General features: G+C 41.6%; 1 protein-coding gene across 1 annotated transcript; it reads left to right on the forward strand.

Moving 5' to 3' along the window:
- Positions 1-1,940: 1,940 nt before the first annotated feature.
- On the forward strand, positions 1,941-20,660 carry STYX (serine/threonine/tyrosine interacting protein). Its single transcript, XM_055802978.1, has 11 exons — positions 1,941-2,208; positions 12,710-12,742; positions 13,587-13,640; positions 14,762-14,859; positions 15,502-15,562; positions 16,907-16,943; positions 17,521-17,560; positions 17,645-17,695; positions 18,306-18,378; positions 19,368-19,461; positions 20,155-20,660. The coding sequence occupies exons 1-11, from the start codon at positions 2,152-2,154 to the stop codon at positions 20,226-20,228; spliced, it is 672 nt and encodes a 223-aa protein (XP_055658953.1). The 5' UTR covers positions 1,941-2,151; the 3' UTR covers positions 20,229-20,660.
- Positions 20,661-21,212: the final 552 nt, after the last annotated feature.

Here is a 21,212-nt window from a genome sequence, read left to right on the forward strand (position 1 = left end):
AGCAGTTTGATAGGTAAAAGTTTTGGTTACAGCTTTTGGGGGGGGGGGGGAGATAGGCGAGATGGGATTTCCTTTCCAAGTTCCCATTTCAGCTGCTCTGTATAGACAGGAACTGTCCAATATAATTGGAACCTGCAGTGCTTTAGATGCACCAAGTGGGGTACCTAATACTTCTGGAGCGCTGAACGGGGCTTTGCCATGCAACTTACCTTCCGAGGCTGGAAACTGGCCATATGCTGGTTGCCTTTGTGCTCCCTGAAAGTTGACTGCTACAGCTGAGTAATCACTGAAACAAAAGTGTAGAGGCTAAGATGTTGGTGTTCTTAAGGGCATCTGTCACTATGCCTTTTTGTTTCCCAATCAGTTCCACCTGAGGGGTGTGCATGCAGATTGACTGCACTGTGCAACTTACCTAAATGTTGGGCTGGAACAGTAGTCTACTACACTGTACTTCTGACTACTTTTAATTATCCTAATTGGATTACTCTGGGCATGCTCAGCTGACAGACAAATAAATTAGATTAACTCTAGACTTCCCAGGAAACATGCTGCTTAACAGCATCTCCCTGGCAGTTTTAATAGCCATGTTCTATTTCTTCCCCCATCAGCGTGAGACAAAACAGCGTAGGGTGTGGAACAGTTACAACAGGACAGGTAACAATATTTTCATGTTCATATGGCTAATGGTTATTATGGACTTTTTTTTTTTTTCCTGGTTAGTGTGAAAACTTCCTCTAAAGACTCTGTCAGGAGAGTAAAAATGCAAATCTCACTTTTAGTTTACCGTAAGGCTCTTTTGAGTGAAGCTTGTACAGAGCTGCTAGGTCTGAGCACTACAGCCAGTGTGCTTGGAACAATTAGAAGTTTCTGAGCACTGCAGTGATATAAACAGTGAGCTGAGCTTCTGGCATTACCTTGGAGGAGGGTAAAAGGTGGCAAACTGTTTCTGGAAGCCCTGTGAATGTTTATAGCTCGTTTTTGAAGATCAGGCATAAGTAAGGCTACTGACACACATCCCTGTTCCTATTCTTGATGCCAGCTTTAGGTGGGAGCTGCAGTTTTGCTGTCGCTTTCTCCTTTGCCGACTCATTTTCCATCGTTCACTGAAAGGAAGTTGCAGTGCTGAAGGAACAGTTGCTGAAACGTGATCGTCAAAGGTTTCTCAAGGCGGGAAATGAGCAAATAAGCAAAACGTTTTAATAGTTTGGGGTGGTACCCTCAGAGTCCAGCAGAACATGGGACCAGGTAACCTCAAACAAAGCAGAGAAATAGGTTCCTGCCCCAAGACTGGTGTGTCAGAGGGCCTCTCCCATGTACAAAGAGGCCCTGTTTGAAAATAGCCCCCATTACAGTGCCAGCTCAAATTGGGAGGCAAGCAGTGTCTATCTGATGGCAGATAAAACAAGTGTCTGCTGGCCGAAATGGAAGCAGTTTGATCTGTGCACGGGGAGGAAAAGGCTACAAGCAACAGCAGGGTGGAGCAGCAAGAAGAACAGCTTTGGAAGCCTTACGGCTGCGCCATGGTGCCATGGCGGGGAGCATGCCCAAGTGCCGTGGCGGCCCAGGCGTGAGGCGCTTTGGGCCTGCGCGTCGACTGGACCGTGATCGCCTGGAAGCCGCGGCGGGCAGAGGGCCCGTTGTAGAAGTTCTTAATTGGGGTGGCGAGGAGTTAACGAAGGGGTGCGGGGTGGGGGCACCCCCGCCGCTGCCCGGCTTCGCCTCAGGACGGGCCGACAGGGGGAGGGCGACGCCGCGCGCGCCCGTTGCCGCCTCACAGCGGCGGGGGGCGCGGCCGCCGCGCGCGCCGGGCCCCCGCCCCTCGGGCCGTTGGCGGCCCCGCCCTCGCGCGCGGCGGCTGGTTGGGGGCGGGGCGGGGGTGGGGGCGCTGCCGCCGCTGGAGCGGAGCCCGGGGGCGGGCGGAAGGGAGGGGGAGCGGCGACGGCGGCGGCGGCAGCAGCAGCAGGAGGAGGAGGAGGAGGAGGGAAGAGTCGGCAGTAGCAGCAGCAGCAGCATGGCGGCCGGGCGCGAGCGGCTGAGCGCGCCGCCGCCTCCTCCGCCTCCTCTTGCCGCCGCTCCCGAGCCGGAGCCCGCGGGCCCGTTGCCCAAATAGCCGCCCTGCCCGGTCCTGCCCCGCCCGGAGAGCGCCCGGCCATGGAGCTCGCCAAGCCGGCCTTCCCCGCGCTGCCGCAGGCCAAAGAGGACTCTGAGGTGAGCGGCGGAGGGGAGCGGCCGGGGGTCGCCGCCCGGCCCCGCCTGAGGGGAGCCGAGAGCCGCCGGCCTCGTGTGCGTCCGGCCCCATGTGGCGCGGCTGGTCCCGGACCACCCCCCCCCCGCCCCGGGCTGTGGGCACTGTCCCCCAGCGGTGGGACCCCGCTGGTAGCCCCCCCCCCGCCGTGGGGTGCCTCCCCGGCCCCCTTCCCGTGCGCCCCGCTCCCCCTGGCCGGGGGGGTGCGCGCTCTCGCGGGTCTCCAGCGGGGCCAGGTCCGTCGTCTCCCCCTTGTGCTGGTGACACCGTAAGCCCCGCTGCCGGGGCGCTGTGCCACCCCTCTGCGACCACCGACCTCATCCTCCGGGCCTGCTTGCTGGCCCCTGCCGCCTCCGTTGCCCTCCCGGACCCCCTTCCCTCCTGCATCTCGCCTTTCGGCTGCCTCCGGCCTTCCCCCGCCTGCCTGCGCCCGGGGGTTCGCGGGCCGCGCTGAGGAGGGTGCCTGCTGTCAGAGACCCCTGCCCCGGCTCGTGGCTTGTGCCCTCTGGTAGCGACCCCCTCTGCTTGGCGCCTCTGGTGTCCCCTCCACCGTGCCCCAGCGTGTCACGGCCTGCCTGCTAGCCGCCCTTTTGCTTCCCACTGCCAGTTCCCTCTCCCTTTGTATGGCCACCAGCCCTGTCCTCCATCTGCTGCCTGCGTGCAGAAAGGAGCAGCCAGCAGTGAGTACCTGCGTGTCCCCTTCCACACAGTTGCCTACCAACTTGTAGGTGCCCAAGAAACGTTTTAGCGCGCTGGTGAGTCTGTCGGTCAGGCATTTTTACGGTGCTCAAGAGCCAGGACTCCGTTGCAAAGGAAGACAGGTGGCGAAGACTACGCCGCACCCTGTGCGGTGTCAGAGGAATCGGGTCGGTGTGGTGTCTGATTTCTGAGCTTGGCTTAGCTTCTCGGTTCTGACCCTGGATACTGGTGGTGTGTTTTCATGTGTCGCAAACAGCCCGGAGTGTCCCGCTTTGAATGTGCCAGGTATTTCAGGCAAAATGTCACAGCGTTCATGCGGGAAGCTGATAGTATCTGAGCTCTTCAGAGGTCTGTATCGTTGTGTATTTCATAAACGTCAGCATTTATTTCTGTTTTAACAGAGTTAGTGTTGAATACTGTTATTGTTTTAAGTTACCTGAAGTATGGAAGTTACTGTGGATTTTTTTGGTAGGGGTGTTTGGTGTTTTTTTTTTTTGGTTCTCTTGTCAAGATTTAATACCCTGTTCACTTCAGAGCTATGGAGGTATTTACCAGTCATCTTGATGGTTTTCAGAAACTTGTAATCAGTTTATATCTGAACACAAATTATGTACCACCCTGTGAGGTTTATAATTACTTTGGTTTAACTTCTTTGTCGAGAAACCAATCATATTACCTAGTTACTTCTGAAAATAGTTAATTAAATTAGCCTGGATAGCTTTTTCAAACCTGTTTATAACTGGAATGGCTAAAAAGAAGTGTGCAGTTAAAATAGCTTTAAAAACAGAGGTTGCTGCCTGTAACAACTCTCACCTGATGAAAATTGAAATTATAATACAGTATCCTTCAGAGCGTATTTTATGTTTTGCTTTTTGTTATGCTCTATCTCTCAATAGTATAATATATAGAATGTTAGGACTTTACTTGCGACAAGACGATAGCAGAGAATTTCAAGGATTATTTTTTAAAATGTCTAAGTTAATTTTATTTCAACACCTTGCATTTGTGTCTGACTTGATCTAAATACACCATAGCTGGAGTATTTGGGGGAAACAGAAAAGTTAAAGCCAGTAGAGAATGACAAAGTTCTTGTGGCATTAGCTTGTTAAGCAAAGCATAAGAGATGTCAGCCTTGGGGCTTCAGCCCAATCCTGAAGAAGATGCTTTGGAAAAGCAAACTAAGGAAACTGAAATCATTCTGCCTGAAAAATGTAGTTACTTGTGGAAAGCTGAAGATAATCTCTTGTGTATTGCCGTGAGGAGGTTCATCCATGAGGAGTACTCTACAATGTTATTGCTGGAAGTTGGTTATGTATGGTTTAATGCTGTCTTGGTAGGTTTGATTTCAAGACAGCGGAGGGGGCAGGGGAGGTGATAGAATTTGGGGAATTGCTGGTTTACTTCCTAATGTAGGCTGCTCAAGAGTAAGTGTAACCTTGTGGTCACTTTAAGGCAATCTAACTGCCACCCCCCAGCTCTCTTCTCCTGTCTGAACATGAATAACCATGTGACAGCTTTAATAATGATAATAATAATACTAATAATTTTTAAAAAGTCAAATCAGTGAGGTGATCTGGTTGACTGCACAGCTTCACACTCTAGTGTTGGCACAAGTTAAAATCAGAGAGCGGGCGAGGCTATCTGTTGGGGGGGTGATGGCAGCCTGCAGATGGATTGCCTTAGGCATACTGCAGAAGTGTACTCCAGATAAACAGGTCAGTTTTGTGGCCTGTAGATTGTTTGCAATGTCCCTAATCCATACGTAGTACTATGAATTACTGGATTTTTAGGCTATTTGACTGTTGGTACTTTTCGGAGCTTGTGAAATGCCGCGTTAAGAAGTGCTGGTGATACTTCTCTACTGGAGAGAGTTGTGCCTTCTTTCCATTCTGCATCTGATACCATCTTGGCAATCGATGGACCAGAAGTTTGTGCTTCTGAGTACTCTGACATGTGTAACTCCCCCCTTCCGCAGTTTGTGTGTACTTAAGAGTTCATTCAGGTGATGAAACTGTATTTGTTGTAGGTCAAGCACAGACAGGTATTGGCAAGTGTCTTGACACGCTTAGATACAACCGCATGTCAGTGCTGGCTTGTGGTGTTTCCTCTAGTCCGCTCTGGCGTGCTGGCTGCCGTCTAGGTGAGTTGTCCAGTTCTGCAAGATGAGCTAATGAAGCCTGGGATAAACCAGCTTCCGTCTCTCACTGGTGAGTCTCTCGCAGTTAAAAGCTGAACTCCTTTTTAGAGGTCCTTATGCCATTTGAGTGTTTTCTACTTTTGATTTTTGAATATTAAACATGTAACTCATCATTCTTGCAAGGCTTTTCTGGTATATGCCATGAATATCTGTAAACTGTATGTGTTCTCTTACAGATTTGTGATAGTGAGTATGTCAAAGTAATAGTAATTCTACATGGCATGGAAATCTTAAACTTTCTTAAATTTGAGAAGTGCTGGGGATTTCCCCCCCCCCCCCCCCCCCCCCAGTATAAACATAGAATCATTTAGGTTGGAAAATATCTTTAAGATAGAGTCCAGCCTTTAACCTAGCACTGCCAGGCCCACCACTAAACCACGTCCTTGTGGCTAAAGACCAGGTAAAAGAGCGTCAGGTTAATAACAGTGCATGCTGGCATAATTGTACTGAGACATCTTAGCACTTTTGATAAGATGGTAAATAGGGACTGGAATAATTCAAGGAATTTAATGGAAATAATTTTCCTATTAAATTAAAAAAAATTAGGGCTAGGATATATGTAATGGGAACACAGCAATAATTACCAGTTCACTTCTTTGTTAAAACATTAGTATGATTACTTGCAAGCAGGCAGAGTAAGCTAGTATTTGTGATGTATTTAGAACTTTTTTTAGGACTTTCTGTGGTTTTTGTAATGGAATTACCAGCTTATTGACTAAGCAGTCATATTTGTCTTTTATGCATAAAACCCAAGCTTTCTTTAGTGTATGATTTTTCTAAAAAAGCTTACATTTCTTGACAGTTATATTAAGCTGAAATGCTAATGTATTTTTTACTGCTTTTTTTAACTATGCAGTAGCACAGTCCATCTAAAGGTGGAACAAATTTCTTTAAACTTCTTTTACTCTTATCTTTGATAGGAAAGACAAATAACCCTCTTAAACATAGAGATTCCCCTCCTCTACAGACTCTTTAAAGTAAGTAGGAAGCCTGTATTATAAGATTATTTTTTTTTTACCTGCCCACATAATAGGGCAAAAGAAACTTGAAACAAATGCTACGTTATGCTGGGAAATGTAAATCAGGTGACAGATTTTGATTGTAACTCTGTGGGCTACTATCAGACTACTTTGCATACATCAAGAGAAGTGCACTGTGGCAGCTGAAGTTGAGCAGTCCTGTCAGTTGCGATCAACTTATGCCTTGCATCCGTGGGAAGCCTGTTGAAGTGCATAGGCATCCACATAGACACGAAGGTGGCTCACAACTGGAGCAGTTTGTAGAACTGAAGACTTAAAGCATGGGGGTTTTTTAATCTAAATGAGGATTGTAAAGAGGCCTGTACGTTCCTTGGCTGTCTTGGTATAGCCCAGCTCTTTAGGCTGTAGTTAAAAAAGAGGGAGGGCCCCAAAAAATCAGGCATGAAAAAGGACATACTTGTACCATTAAAAACAATTATAATAATCTGAATACAATTTTTCCTTTGTCAGTAAAACTTGTTCATTAGTTGTCATTCTACAGATTCTTCATAAAAAGTGAATTGTCAAGCCTTTTATTGTAGTGGGTAGAAATGCTGTGGGGTGAATGCGGGAGACTTTATACTAGAAAGAATTCAGATGAGTCTCAGCTTCTGTGCAGGTTCATCTAAAAAGAAAATAATACAAAATGTGTGGTAGTCCTGCCAGTTGGCTATGTGCTTCAAATAAGCTGAAGAATTAGAATTCTGCCTTCACTGCTTTATTGTGCTTTGATAAAAGCAGTGCTGATGACCCAGTGTACTAACTGGTATTTAACAAGTTAGTAGAGGTATCTTCTGGACCAATGTTGCAGAATGGGACAGAAGAACTGTTTGTTTCCTTTCTATGTTTATGTCTCTACTTTCCATTTAGTTGCCTTTTATCCTTTTCCGTAGCTTCTGTTTCTCTTCGCTACAATAACCTTTTTTCCCCTGTTGTATGTGTCTTCCTTCCTCTGTGTGCTCTGTCATTCCCACCTGCTATTGTTTTTTCCTCTCCACCTTCCTCCTTTTGTATTCCTTTTGTATTTTCAAAAGCAAAAATATCAGTATGGTGAGGACTTCCCATTATCCAAGTACTCTTTACAAATACACAGAAAGTACTGTTAAACACGGCTCCCCAGCTCACGTTTACCATCATTGGGACTGACTGAAGTGGGATCTGTGACCAAGGGGGGCCTTGCTGTTACAGCAAAGCACATCTCATAGCTGGCTTTGCTAAAAAGTGGCTTTACCCGCCCTGCCAACCACTCAGTGTTGTCACTGTTTTTGTCCCAGTGCTTATCTGACCTGTGGTGACCTGGAGCAGGGAGATTACTTGGTAGACAACCAGCTTTGCTAAAAAAGCTGTTAATTTGGGGCCATCATAGTTTTTTGAGCATGGTGAGCATCAGATTAAACAACTGTGCAAGGGTGGGAGCGTAAGCTCGCCCTTGAACCAGTCACTGGTTGGGTTAACGGTACTGTCAAAGCCTTCCTTAACCTTGTTAGCATAGCTCTGTTCTTGTTAGTGTCACACCCACATCTTGAGTGAACAAAAAGACTGGGTTCAATTTTTTATATTTTATATACTTGCGCTAGGGCTTCCACCTGGAAAAAAAAAAGTGTATATATTTAGCCCTGAAGTGGTCAGGCAGTAAGACTAAATGGTTGTTGTAGGTCCCCTCTTAACTGAAGTAATTGGATTCTAATATATATATTAAAAATACAGATAATAAAAAAAAATTGTTTCCAACTGGAATAACTGTCCAAGAACATGAAGTGTGACTGAAACTGAAGACACAGCCTTTCATTTAATTCTGATTTGTAGCTAATTTTGAGGCCCTTAAAGCAGTGTGCTTTCCAGCGATAATGTGTCAGGTTTGGTAGTATTCAAGTATTCTATTTCTTGAGTAAGTTTTCAGTACTTCATTTAACTTGTGTCTTATAAAAAGGTGGCAAATAAGTATGCTCTATTACTATTTTAGTATGTCATGATTTCATTTGGCAATTGTTTGTTCTCTTTTACAAAGGCCATTGGTGTAACTAGCTTTATTTTTGTGCAGGTCTTTAATGAAGACCCTCCCCCCTCCTTTTGTTGGACTGTATCAGCTGGGAGGTCTCTTTTTCAAAATATTGTCTAAAATACTTTCAAAACCAAGGTGTAGCCTCATTTCAATGTGTAAATTAGATTTAAAACTGCCTCAGAATTAAGCATAAAGCTTTTGTGTCAAGGTAATCGTTAAAGGATCAGGATCCATCCACAGTTCAAGCTGTAACCTCCGAAGGAGGGGTGACAGTAGTGTTGGCAGTCAATATAATCATGGCTTCTGACTGCTTTAACACTGTTTAGCTGTAATTTTAATTTCCTATACTGAGTGGTACAAAATTACAGCCAAGAGATCAGATGCAGGCCAGAGCAGATGAAGGAATTGAAGGAGGTCAGCAGAATGTGTGGCTGTCATTGCGTAACAGTTGTCTTCAGCTTTGATTTCACAACTTGTGGAATAATGTTGTACCGGGTTTGGAGGAGAGATTTTGAGTGTTACAGCTTATGTGGATATTCCACTAGACAGGGAAACAAATTTAGGCGAGAGAATTTTGACAGCCCTAGATTTTTGAGGTACATGAGGAACTATCAATCATGCAGAAGTCTTGCTGTGATGAATTGCGATGGGAAGACAAATCTGTACAGAGAGGTAAGTGATGCTATTAATCAACAACAAAAGAGCTGTCTGAGTGTTGGAGAAGGGTCAGAAACCTGGAGTGGTCAGGAAGGCTTTACTGGGAGTTGCTTGCAGCTTTTCAAAAGGACTTGAGTAATGGTCTTGAAAGCAGGGAAAACCATAGCAGATGGTGGCTGGTGCCCAGTGATGTTGAGCAGATAAGGGGCAGCAGCTAAAATCTAGAAAAGATGCTTCTTGATGTTGGATTCTCCTTTAATCCACCGATTTATTTTACTGGTGGTTTTTTCAGCACCTTTGAGAGCTGCTTCCTTCATCTAGGGCAGTCTGTGGTTTGTAGGCTCTACTAATTATAACGCAGCAGGAGTTTAACCATAATAATGAAAGCGCAGTACTGCAGGTTGTCTTGCAACCAAAGCTGAGCTTTGGCAAAGACCAACTAGGATTTACCTTTTATATGTGAAAATTAGATGGGTCTTCAGACTTGGACTGTCAATGAGGGACCAGTTAAGTGATGTCACGTATATCCATTTTACTACATTCCTTCTTGTGAGGCATACACAGATTGCATGAGGTATGTTGTGATGCTGTGTTTAAAAACACAGTCCTTGATTTTGTGCAGGTCTTGAGTGCAGACAAGTCTCTGTCAGGGCTGTTAAATAAAAAAATCATAATAAGAATTTTATGTTAAGGCCTAACCAAGGTCACTCTTTCAGGAAAAAGTCCAAACATGCATGCATTTGCACATGGTGATGTAAGGTGTTGGGGTTTTTGCCATTAAATTGTTCTTCTAAAGAATAACAGGTATAGCTATGGTAAAATACTGATAAATTAACCTTAACTGTTGGCAGAGTAACTCTTGGTGTAGTGTGGATATTGGTTACCAAAAAGCTTTGTAATGCAGGCAAGTTTTGCCTATTCATTCATAGCTTCAATTTATTTCAGCTAGAGATTGGCTGCAGATGAGGAAGGGAGGGCTTTGAAACATGCTTTATTCCCCTTTCTCTTGCTAGTTGCTCTGTTCTGGGACACTAGTTGAAGTGCTTTAGATAGTCCCTGCCATTTCACTTGTGCGAATACAAAATACACCAGCTATGTGCTGTGAATGCCCTCCGCAAAACAGCTGCAGTATCTTTTAAACTTGTCCATCAATGAATCTGTCTAGTTTGGGAAGACCTGGCAGAGGTGAGTGGCTGCTCTTTAAAACTTTGGTGTTGTGCGGGTTATATTTTGCATTCCTTCTTTTTACTTTTTGTGGCTTGTGAGTATTGAAGATATGTCTTCCAGGGAGTTGTCACTTATTATAGAACCTACCAAAGAGCAGCAAGGAATGCTGTTACTTTATCCAGCTCAGGCATCATCAACAAGCATGATTTTCTTAGCAAAATTTTTGCATGTGGTCTGTTAAAAGAGAAACCGTCAGTTATTATTTGTCTGGGTGCTTCAGACAGCGTGGAAAACATGGCTGATGAATGAATTCCTCAAAATGAGAACTCTGCTTGGTTCAGTCTACAGTAATAGATTATTTTTTGTTTACATAATTTTGCATAACACTTGAATAACCTGGCATTGTTAGTTTTAAAAGCCTTGAAGGGCTGTCAGGAAATCACCAGAATCACTCTTTCAGTAGTTTGTGTATTTGTCTCAGATTAAATGTTTTCTGTGTACATAATCTTTCAGATACTAATTTTGCAGACTAAATCCCATTGGAAACTGTATCTTTTTGGTTTCTTGAAGAACACTGAAGACTAATGTCTGGAGCCAATACTGACTTTTTTTCTTGTTCAGAACATCTGTGGCATCTGTTGTCTTACGGGTTTTGGTTTCCTTTGGACTGTATAATGCTAAATTCTTGCCTACTTACTTTGCACTGCTTACAGCTGCTGGGAATAACACCATTTCCTGCTTCTAATGCATTTGAAAGGAATATTTGTAATGTACTGTGAAGTCCTCTTGACCAAAGTAGGGGTGAATTTGTGTTTTCATTATGCTCCAGGTTAAGACTCTTAAATTCTAGAAATAGAGTAATAAACCCCACTGAAGTGCTTGTATACTCCTGGAGTGTAGCATAAGCTTTTCAGAGTTTATTGCTCTTACTGTTGGTTTTATACTTTATAAAACTGGGGTTTTCTTGTTTCTTGAGTGATTTAAGCTTTTGTATATGCAGTGAGACAACAGGGATATGCTAAAACACTCAGGTCAGACTTCAAAGGATACGGTTCAGTAAATATAATTGTTTTGTCACAGGATTTCTACTTTCTGCTACCAGGAGCTTTTATTATTACAGCTGGAACATGCCGAAATAATTTAGCTATCTTGATGTCTTTAGCAAAGACTATTTCAGTGCATTTTGTTTCTCTGTTTATACTACTGTTTAAGTAGTATTCAAAGAATTGTTTTGAGTGGCTTAATATTTGTTTGCTTTCTCAGAAACACTGTCCCAGATTCTATTCAAGTGGTTTCCAGAATAACTTTATTGATATTAAAATCCTTTCTAATTCCACTACCAAGAGGTAGCAAAAGCTCACTGTGTAACTGTGTGTGTCTAGGGGAAACACTGCATTTTTCTCATGTGTCTTAGTAAAAAGAGGGTTAATGTAAAATTGCTGCTGCCAGTACAACTGCAGGTGCTAAGGTGGGCAGTGCTGCAGTTTAAAGGACCTGGATCTTTCTTGGTGTAATGCTGACCTCACTTCAGAGGTGGAATATTTGGAGTTTATTTTTCTGATCGTTTTGAGGAGATTGGAGCATAATGACATATGGCAAAGCTTTTCCTTAGCTGCTGTTGTGTGTAGAGCAAACAGCAAAGTTATGTAAATAAATGTATGCAGTCTATTTGATTTGATATGTTTGACTATTTCCTTTTTTTTTTCTCCAGCTGGTAACTGTGATCTCAGATACAGCTCCGTCATGTGTGAGGGTCAAAGAATGAGTAAGAGCCTGTTAATAGAGGACAGTGGGAGTTGTAAAGAAGGAAAGACAGGAATAGAGTCTGCCAGAGCATTTTTCTGTTCAGCTTTGGCAGTTCTGTAAAATGGAGCAAAGGATGAAAATGTTGATGTTGGCATTTGCTCTGGGCAGTTCTGTTGGATGATAGTAAATAGTCAGCTGGGAAGGGGTGGTTCCTGAGTGGTGAACCTTCACAAACCTGAGGGTCTGAGTTTCTGTCGAAGGGTGCGATGTGCTAGCTGCAAATTAACAGGCAGGGAGAATCGTGTCCTTGGGGCTGAACATGGCTTATGTGTTTACTGTGTAAGAATCCTTCCCAGTGTAACTGTCTAGGATGGAGAACAGTGGAGATTCACTGCAATGGCTTGCTGTGTTCATGGGGGAACATTTGTTTACAGAATTGTTAAAGCTAAATCCTGAATATTCGGTATGAAGTTGGTTTGAATGGGTTAGGTGAGGCAGTGTTAGATTGTAAGGGAGTTACCTGCTATACCTACCTTGCTTTTTCAGTAGCTGTGGGAATGTATCAGTCAAAGGATTTTTTTTTTTTTTGTGGCTAGTACAGAATGTTCTAAAGCTTTTTTTCCTCTTTCTCTTTTTTTCCTCCCTGTTCTAGAGGGAAGTTTCTCAGCAGAAAGCTGAGGTGTGGATGTACAACACACTGGCTGTTCAGCCCAGGCTTCGTCACCAATGTAGCATACTTGAGGTTTCTTCACATTAGCTTTCAAAATAGCATTCCTTGCGCTTGAGTGTTACTGGTACCTGTCTGGAGAGTTAGCAGTAAGCGTAAGCAACGTGCCTGTTGCGTAGCAGGTAGCTTGTGCAATCTGCAGAAAATAGGTTTTGATTCTTTTATATAACGTGCACATACAGATCTCTGCCTGAATGTGGTTTTTTTCCCTTTGTATGCATATGTAATTGTTTTTTATTCTATTTTTAAGGATTGGACCTATCCCATGAGGAGAGAGATGCAGGTATGACACACATTTATCATTTAAGTCAAAACCCATAGTGTGTTCAGTAACAAAAAAAGTGTCCTGCAAAAGAGCTGGTATCAGAATCAGCCTTTAGAAGTAAAGTGTCAGGCAGCACCGTGGGAGAGATGTAGGAGGACTGCCAGCTTAGTGTACAGGTGTGCTTGGATCACTGTTGTGCAGGTACATAAAGTAATTTGGTAGTTTTCTTCAGAATCCCCCAAATAAGACATTTTTGCCTTTGTGAATGTTTTTAGATGTTTGCTAAAAATTTATTGGAGCTTTGCTTTTTTAACTTAAATCTGGTTGAAAGTAGGTGTTATCAAGTAGGATGGACAATTAAAATTCTCCTACCATGGTGGCAGCCAAATCTTTGCACAAGATAAGATCTACAGACCTGTGTGTCTTTATTGGTGGGGAGATAAATGGTTAAAAGTTGATATTTTCCTACTACTAGTACAAAGCTAGAAGGCTTGCCATGTGTATATCTTTTTCCATGAAAGCAATTTGGAATTAATTACAAGACACTATTATATGCAAAGTTGGTTCCCTTCATTTGATCTGGGCCTGGATAAGATGCAGTAATCAAACTGGAACTTTACCCAAATAAAGGACTTGATTTGTTCCAAAACAAGGTCTCCTGCACAAAGATTGTGTTTCTTTTATTTTGCCAAACTAGTATTTTTTTCCACCCCTTGTCCTGTTATTTTAAATGACGCTTGGTAACACATCTCTCACTAATATGTAAATTACTTGTTTCCACGGCCATAGTCTGAGTTGAGTGCAATGTATTATTTCAAATAATTTTGAGGTGATATTAAATGTCTGTTCTTCTGCCTCCTAGGAAATTTTACCTGGGTTATTTTTAGGCCCATATTCTTCAGCTATGAAAAGCAAGGTATGATTTTCAGAGTGTCTCATAAGGAAACTTTGCTGTGGTGATTTGATTTGTTACTGTGGTGATGTGTTCAAGTGTTATCTATATAGGTGTGAATTCGGTTGCAATCCTGACCTGGAATGTGAAAGATGCCAGAGCAGAAGTAATACATGGGGCATTTATGGGATGATGCTTTTAGTTTATCTGACTGGGGCTGGTGTCGATGTCTCCCCCTTCCAGAATGAATCTGAACAGGCACATGCTGGGGCAGTTAAGAAAAATGCAGCCTTGTGTCATCAGTCTTATGAGCTAAAGGGTTACTTCGGCAGATAAATGAAAAAAAGAACTCTGGTTAAGTTTTTTTTCCCTTATGGCTTGAAGTTCTGCGTGTGTTGGTACACACATATGTGCATGCTGTCTCAATTCAGCTAGTCTGCTTTACCTACTCCTCTCAAACAAGAGAAAAGTGCAAGTTTAAAGTGACTTGCATGCTAATTGCAGTGAGCATTCATATGTCAGCTTTTTGTATTAAAATTGAGTCTTGTAGTTAAGCTTGAAGAGAATTTTTCTTAGAAAAAGGTAAACCATTGAAGACATGCACGTTGCCAGTCAGGCAGTCTGTTTCCTTTGCTAAAGTGTTGCAACACAAGAATAATAAGTACTGGGAACTTGTATATATGCAGTAAAATAAGGTAAATTGCATCTACAATAAAGTCAAGTGCTGCTAAGACAAAGCTTATATATGTAAACTTACCTCATAGTTTAAATGATCTTACTTTCAATGGTCTGATTCCAGTAAGAATCCAATGCTAGCTGACAATTACTACGTCATGTAGGGACTTGCAATTTCAGGCTAAGTGAAAGGTGAGCAGAGACAAACAAGGTCATTGAATACCTTCTTTACTGCCTGTTCTTTTTACCGTTTTTAGGAATGCTTTTTCTTGCAGCTCCTAATGGTTACATTTTTGTCTCTTTTGAAAGACAACATTTTTCACACTGCTTTGACTGTTAGAAAACTAGCTCTTGATATTCCTTCAGGACACAGTAGAGCCCTATTGTGTATTTATGTATAGCTTTTTATTACTGTGTAATAGATGGATTATGTAATTAAAAAAAAAAAATGTGTTTTCCTTTTCCCACAGCTACCTATACTTCAGAAACATGGAATAACCCATGTAATATGCATACGACAAAACATTGAAGCAAATTTTATTAAACCAAACTTCCAACAGTTATTTAGGTGAGAAATTATCAAGATTTTTTTTGTCTTGGTTTCTTTCCAAATATTTTCACATTGTCAAAACTATTGGAAAAGTGTGATGAGGTACAGAAAGACTCTTAAATCCAATCTATGAAGTTTATTCATCCCAGTAAACTAGACATAGGCAGGTCTGCAAATGAGGAGTATCCATTAGTTTGCAGTAACTGTCTTCAGTTTTAAAGTTATTAGTTCCAAGTGTGGTTTGTCCTGCTAATAAAACATTTGAGGTAACTTAATCAGAATACATGTACCTCTGGAAGAGTTGTGTAGAGCCCCAGAAAAGAACACTGGTCCGTATTTACAAACAGATGGGGAGCATGTGAGTATGTAGTATGTTGCTTCCAAACAAAGTTGAATCACCTGTAGCATAGCATGTGTGAATTTCTTCCACTCCAAGAGGTGATTTTGTTAGGGGATGCTGGAGAAAGTTCCTTGCTTCCTTCCTGATAAGGACAACTCCACAGGTTACTGATTGTAGAATTTCTGGAGCTCAGACCAGACAGTAAAGCCAGGAGGGTAGTGCTAGGATCATTCTGCAGGTTTGAGTGTTGTGGTGGGGTTGAATCAGCTGTTTGTGTACTGGTGTTTACTGTGTACTTACAGCAACTGTCTTCATTGTAGGTATTTAGTCTTGGATATTGCAGATAATCCAGTTGAGAATATAATACGTTTTTTCCCTATGGTAAGTATTTGTGATAATGTGAATGGATTGGGAATGGAGTTGCCCAGTAGTTTTCTGAACTAACAGATAGCAGTTTCAAATTTGGGATACCCAGCCTGAGGCACCTGGAAGGGCTGTGAACTCTTAAATGACCTTGTTATTACCACCTTAGTAAGTGTAATTAACTCCTTTTTACAAGTATAGAAACTGAGGCAGAGTTGTAAGAGCTGTATCTTATTATAGTCTCAAAAAAAATGAGAAAAAGAAAGGCGGGGGGAAGACTGTTCTCAAAACAAAGAAATCGGATCATTGGAGAATACTGGGGAACTTGGCCTGTAGGAAACATGTTTTGAAGACCAGATACATCTCTTGTATGAAATATTAAAATTGAACAGGAAATAGTAATTAGTTTGTGTAACTAAGTTTTACAGCATCTTAAACATGTTTACTGTAGAGGAATTAAAAAGTAAGCTTAAGTTAAGCAGTATCCATTACATACTGACCTTTGGAAATAGAATAAATCCTTAGTTTTGAGCTATGGTTTTGTATCTTTATTTTAGGTTAGTTTGCAACAGAGCAAAAGCATTTTTTTGTTCCTTCCCCCACTCAAAAAAACCAACCCAAAATACCAAAAAGCTCTTCTGGCTTCCCTGTTCATGGCAGAGGTGGTCATGTTTTTGCAAAAGTGGCAAATCACTTTATGGCTTACAGCTTTTCTGAAGTATAATGCTGTTTGATCAAACAGCATCTGTTGCAAATCTTGCAGTTACTGATGTCTTAGTAGCTTTGTGTTGGTGTATTTTTAAGAGTCTAGTTTGAGGTTTTCCCCACAATAAATTATTTAGCTTTTGCTTTTCATCTAATCAAATGTTTCAGCCTGGCAATATTCCACAGACCTCACTGCATGTTGTCTCACGTTATAGTTTGATTAGACCTACTTTTAGAACTGAAAATAGCATTTAAGGACTTCTAGGAGGACACAGGTGTCAGTAGAGTGGTCCAGGCCATATTGCTGTTGTTGACGTGTGTGGGTTTTTGATAGTGATTTTGGGTTTTTTGGCATTCCCCCCCCCTGCCCCCCGCTAAGTAAAGATTTTTAGAAGTTAATTTTTATTATAGTAGTAATATGTAAACATTTTTGTTTCTGGCTTTGCACTAGTTTTTCACTGACGATTTTATGGATAGCTAAAAGTACAATAGAAGTATAAATGTCCAGTTGAAGTGATGTCTAAGACTGTATAAACAGAGTGCATTATTGTCACTGTATATAAAGATTGATACAAAAATTCTAGCAAATTTAAATGCAAGTAGCAGTAACATCTAAAATTATCTGAAACTGAGTCTTGTAATTTTTTTTCTTTGTAGACTAAAGAATTTATTGATGGAAGTTTACAAAGCGGAGGTAAAGTCTTAACTTTTTTCCTTCATTTACTAGTACGTTGTTGTTAGAGCTTTAAAGGTAACTTAGTGGTATGTATTAGGGACTCCTTAAGTATGAGGCTTTTTTAAATTTGGGGTTTTATTGTGCTTGACTTGAACTGTATAATACAAGTTCAGAGTAAAGTAGTGTTATTTTCTTTTTGCCTCCAACTGGAAAGCAAACCTCTTTGTATATCTGGGGTTGGGTTTTTTTTTCCCACTTTAAATGCAACTGTGCTCTGTGCATGAGTTTTGTTGGGTTTGGGTTTTTTTTTGTCCTTTCCAATGTAAGGCTTTAAATCTGCATTGTGGTCTGGAATGCAGCTTTTGTTACTCAAAATCCTCAGAGGAGCAGGAATCCATGCTCATCTGTCCTGTGGCAGTAATGAATGGAGTGTAGTTAGTAAGGAAGAGTGAGGTAACACACCTATTAGTCTAGGGATGTGCCTTGCTACTGAGTAGTTCTCCATAACAAGGAAAAACTACATTTCAAAGAATTTTCTTCAGTCTATAAAAGTATGGTTGGTTGGGTGTTTTTTGTTTGTTTTTTTTCTTCTCAGGAAAAGTTCTTGTCCATGGAAATGCAGGGATTTCTAGAAGGTAGGAAACTATCCATCCTGGTTATTAATTTTTTTTTAAATAACTGAAATACATTCTACTAATTCTTTCTTTGTTTCTTTTCAGTGCTGCCTTAGTTATTGCATACATAATGGAAACATTTGGGGTGAAGTACAGGTAAGAACAGAATGTGGTCATGTAGCTAATCATCTGTCTGAAGAGGCTGAAGTGAGAGAGTACTTTAGTACAGAGAAGAAGTCTGATATGTCTGTAGGTATTCATCTTTGAATTCAAGTGGTGTAAGTGAATAATAACTTTGGAGGGAATCTTAAACAGTTGTGTATTGGTGCATAAACCAGTTAATACCTACTGAGATTGAGTGAAGACTTTACATGGGGCAGATTATTCCATTTCACTTCGCTGCAGGTTTGTTTATGTCCTTTCTTTAAGAAGTAGGTACCTGCTGCTAATGGAAACAGGATACCAGCCTCCATAGATTGGTGCCTTCCTGTAAAACTATAGGAGAGGCCGCAAGAGGCTGTTCTAAGTGTGTTGAAAACAGGCCAGCAAGCTAAAAACTGGGGGTGGGGTTGGGCAAATAGTATTTTACAACTACTGCTTCCTATTTTGCCCAAACAATTTCAGTTACACAAATGAGTTCTGAGGAACATTTAGAGGTGGTGTGTTTCCTAAGAACTGATAATTGGAAGGAAGACTCCTGAAACCACAGAGGCTTTTGTCAATGTCTGTTTTCCACTGAAGTATTTTCTCTCTCCTCTTTTTAAAGGGACGCATTTACTTATGTTCAAGAAAGAAGATTCTGTATTAATCCTAATGCTGGATTTGTCCATCAACTTCAGGTGACTTTTTTTTTTTTGGTCACAACTCAAAAGCCATTTGATGAATCATCTTCCTGCAAAACAGCTGTTTCTACTTAGGCAGCTTAACATTTACTGTAGAAGTATGCTTAAAGTAAATGTCAGAAGCTATAGTAGAGCTTGGGAGGAAAATGAGTGGGTATCCTAAGTCATTAGGCTTAAGCTTTGAACAAAGCAAATCCAGGAATGGAGGAGAAATAAAAATCCTGTTTTGTGCATGGTTAAGAGACTCTGAAACAGCTTAATTGGTGGCTGAGGAAGCTACAAAGTCAAGTGTTGTAGCACTCGCCAGTGATGCTTCTTGACACTTGCATTCATAGGAAATTCACAGGTCTGGAATGGCAAACAGCAGTATTGTGAGGTTGTTTTATTATATTCCATGAGTCTGTTGGGTGAATGGTGGGCAAACACCAGGACAGTGTGTTGAAACAGATTTGTTGCATCTCTGCTATTACTTAGGTGGCTGGTAGCAAAACGAATATCTCCTGAGTTTGTGGTGTGTGTGGTTTTTTTGTGTTTTTTTTTTAAAAAAAAAGGTAGTTCCTGTGGGGAGTTGTTGTGTAGCACTGAAAGTGTGACAGGGTCACTAGAACACAACTTAAGGCCATGAATGGCTTGTCGTTGTAACAGAACTCTGAAGCTACTGTATTCTAAGTCTGGTTTGTTTCTACTGTCTGGATTGCCTTCTGGGAGCAACAATGAGTTCTCTGAACATCCTCACAGAACTTTTTTTAAGAAACAGCTTTAAGGAAGAGAGTAAACTTTTATTATCATCCTTTGTTTGGCTTTGCTCTTTCTTCCTGACAGTTCTTTGTTGTTCATGTCAAAGCAACAAAGAACTTTCCTCCTCTAAACTCTCTGCCTTGCTCTAAGATACTGTCTAGTCCATCCTAGCGAGCTCCCTGAATTAGTCCTCATCCTTATAATGCATTATGCCAAACTAATAGCAATATATATTATTAAAATTTCAGGAATATGAAGCCATCTATCTAGCAAAATTAACCATCCAGATGATGTCACCACTGCAGTTGGAGAGATCCCTCTCGGTTCCACCTGGTTCTACAGGTCAGCAGCCTCTCCTGCTGTGTGTCACACCGCCTGTTTTGCCTGGTGTTGTGAGGTGACATTTGCACTCCCTAAGTAAACCTCCAGCAGCAGTGAATCTCAAACTTTTGGGAAGGGGATGCCTGCAGCTGATATGCAAGTGATGTTCAGACCTCACTATGCACTACTTAAATATTCTGTTCTCCTATGTTTGAACTTTCCTGTTCGGATTTGAACTTTAGCAGTGGTGTCTGCACTTCCATACTGTACTGGAGAAGGGCCCTGTGCTTCAAAACCCCAGAGCTCTTTAGAGGATTCAAGAGTGACCTGCCCTTAAAATTAAGGCAGTTGCTCTGAAAAAAGAGTTTTGCTGTGCTTTTAAACAGACAATAGGGGATTAGGGCATGTAAAAAATTTTACTGTAATCATATAGAGGCCTGCCAGCAGCCACCCCTGCTAAAAGGCAGTGGAAATGGAGTTTGGGGGGAGATGTAAAGGGAGCACAAAACCTGGTGGATTCTAGGAAATTTCTTCCCTGTAGAGAAGTGCAAGGGAAGAGTGCTGTCAGCAACTGGCTGTCCAAAAGCTGAATGTCTTCAAAGGGTAGAGTCCCTGCAGGAAGACAGTAACCACTGCCATGCAGTCCTGTTTGCAGCTGTATATTGTTAGAACTGATCTTTTCAGGCATGTCCTCCTTCCTCTTGCCTTTTGCAGGAAGTTTAAAGCGAATGCATGAAGAGGATGAAGAACTTGGAACCATGCAAGTGGCAGCAGCACAGAATGGATGATGTCTGAGGACAAGCACTGTTTGTATTGTGAATTCCTGCCAAGAAAGGTGAAGAAAACTAGGGAAAAAGAATTAGTAATGCAAAATGATGAACACACACATAGCTTCTTTTCAATTACATGTTGCTTTCAGATGTAAATCTGCCTCTGCAACACACTAAGCATCATTTTTAAGATGTTGGACTTCTTGAATGAATAATGGCACTGATTGTTTTACTCCTTTTTTACACTTTACAGTTTTACTCTAAACCAAGATTTTTGGACTTGCAAAGAGGTATTATTGCAATAATGCACTTTTCATACTTGAAATTTCTTTATTTGTATGATATAAAGTTATTACTTTAAACAAAATGCAAGCTGGGGGGATTTGTTTATAAAGTTATTTGTGTAATTTATAACAAGAGACTTTAGTAAAGAAAAAGTTTGCTAAAACTTACCTTGTTCTCAGTATATATTATGGTCATGCATGTAGAAATGTGCTTTATGAACTGCAGGATGCGCTGCTACTGGCAATTGAGCAACAGCAGTGATCTTATCGCTATATAATTCTTTACTTTTTTATAAAACCTTACTATATACTGAATTAGTTTGACACTCTGAGACCAGTTTAAGACAAAATACTGTTCTAAAAATCTCACCTTGTTTTATGCAAGTTTAACAGAGGACTGATTAACTAATAAAATAGTCATGTGCTGAATTAATACAGAGGGCAGCTACCGATTTCACACATATCAAGACTGAATTCTTTTAGCTATAGTATTAAAAAGCTGCTTGTTAACTTAAATCCACTTCTAACTAATTTGAACAAGCCAGTATGGTCCAACTGTCTATTAGAACAATGCATCTTCAAACTGGTGTTGAAGTAGTTCCTTTTGTCAGACAATAGTTGCATCCTTTGAGGTAAAAAATTGGGTTGATGTTTGAAAACTGAGGCCTGAAGCACTGGCTGTAATAGTATAAAGACCTAAGGGATTCACCTTGGCTCT

This window comes from Falco peregrinus, chromosome 1 (genome assembly GCF_023634155.1).
Source record: "Falco peregrinus isolate bFalPer1 chromosome 1, bFalPer1.pri, whole genome shotgun sequence".
NCBI lineage: Eukaryota > Metazoa > Chordata > Aves > Falconiformes > Falconidae > Falco > Falco peregrinus.

Coding starts and splice junctions, on each gene's coding strand:
- STYX (XM_055802978.1), top strand. CDS start 2,152: ATGGAGCTCGCCAAGCCGGCCTTCCCCGCGCTGCCGCAGGCCAAAGAG. Junction 2,209..12,709: donor AGGCCAAAGAGGACTCTGAG/GTGAGCGGCGGA, acceptor TCTATTTTTAAG/GATTGGACCTATCCCATGAG. Junction 17,561..17,644: donor AATGCAGGGATTTCTAGAAG/GTAGGAAACTAT, acceptor GTTTCTTTTCAG/TGCTGCCTTAGTTATTGCAT.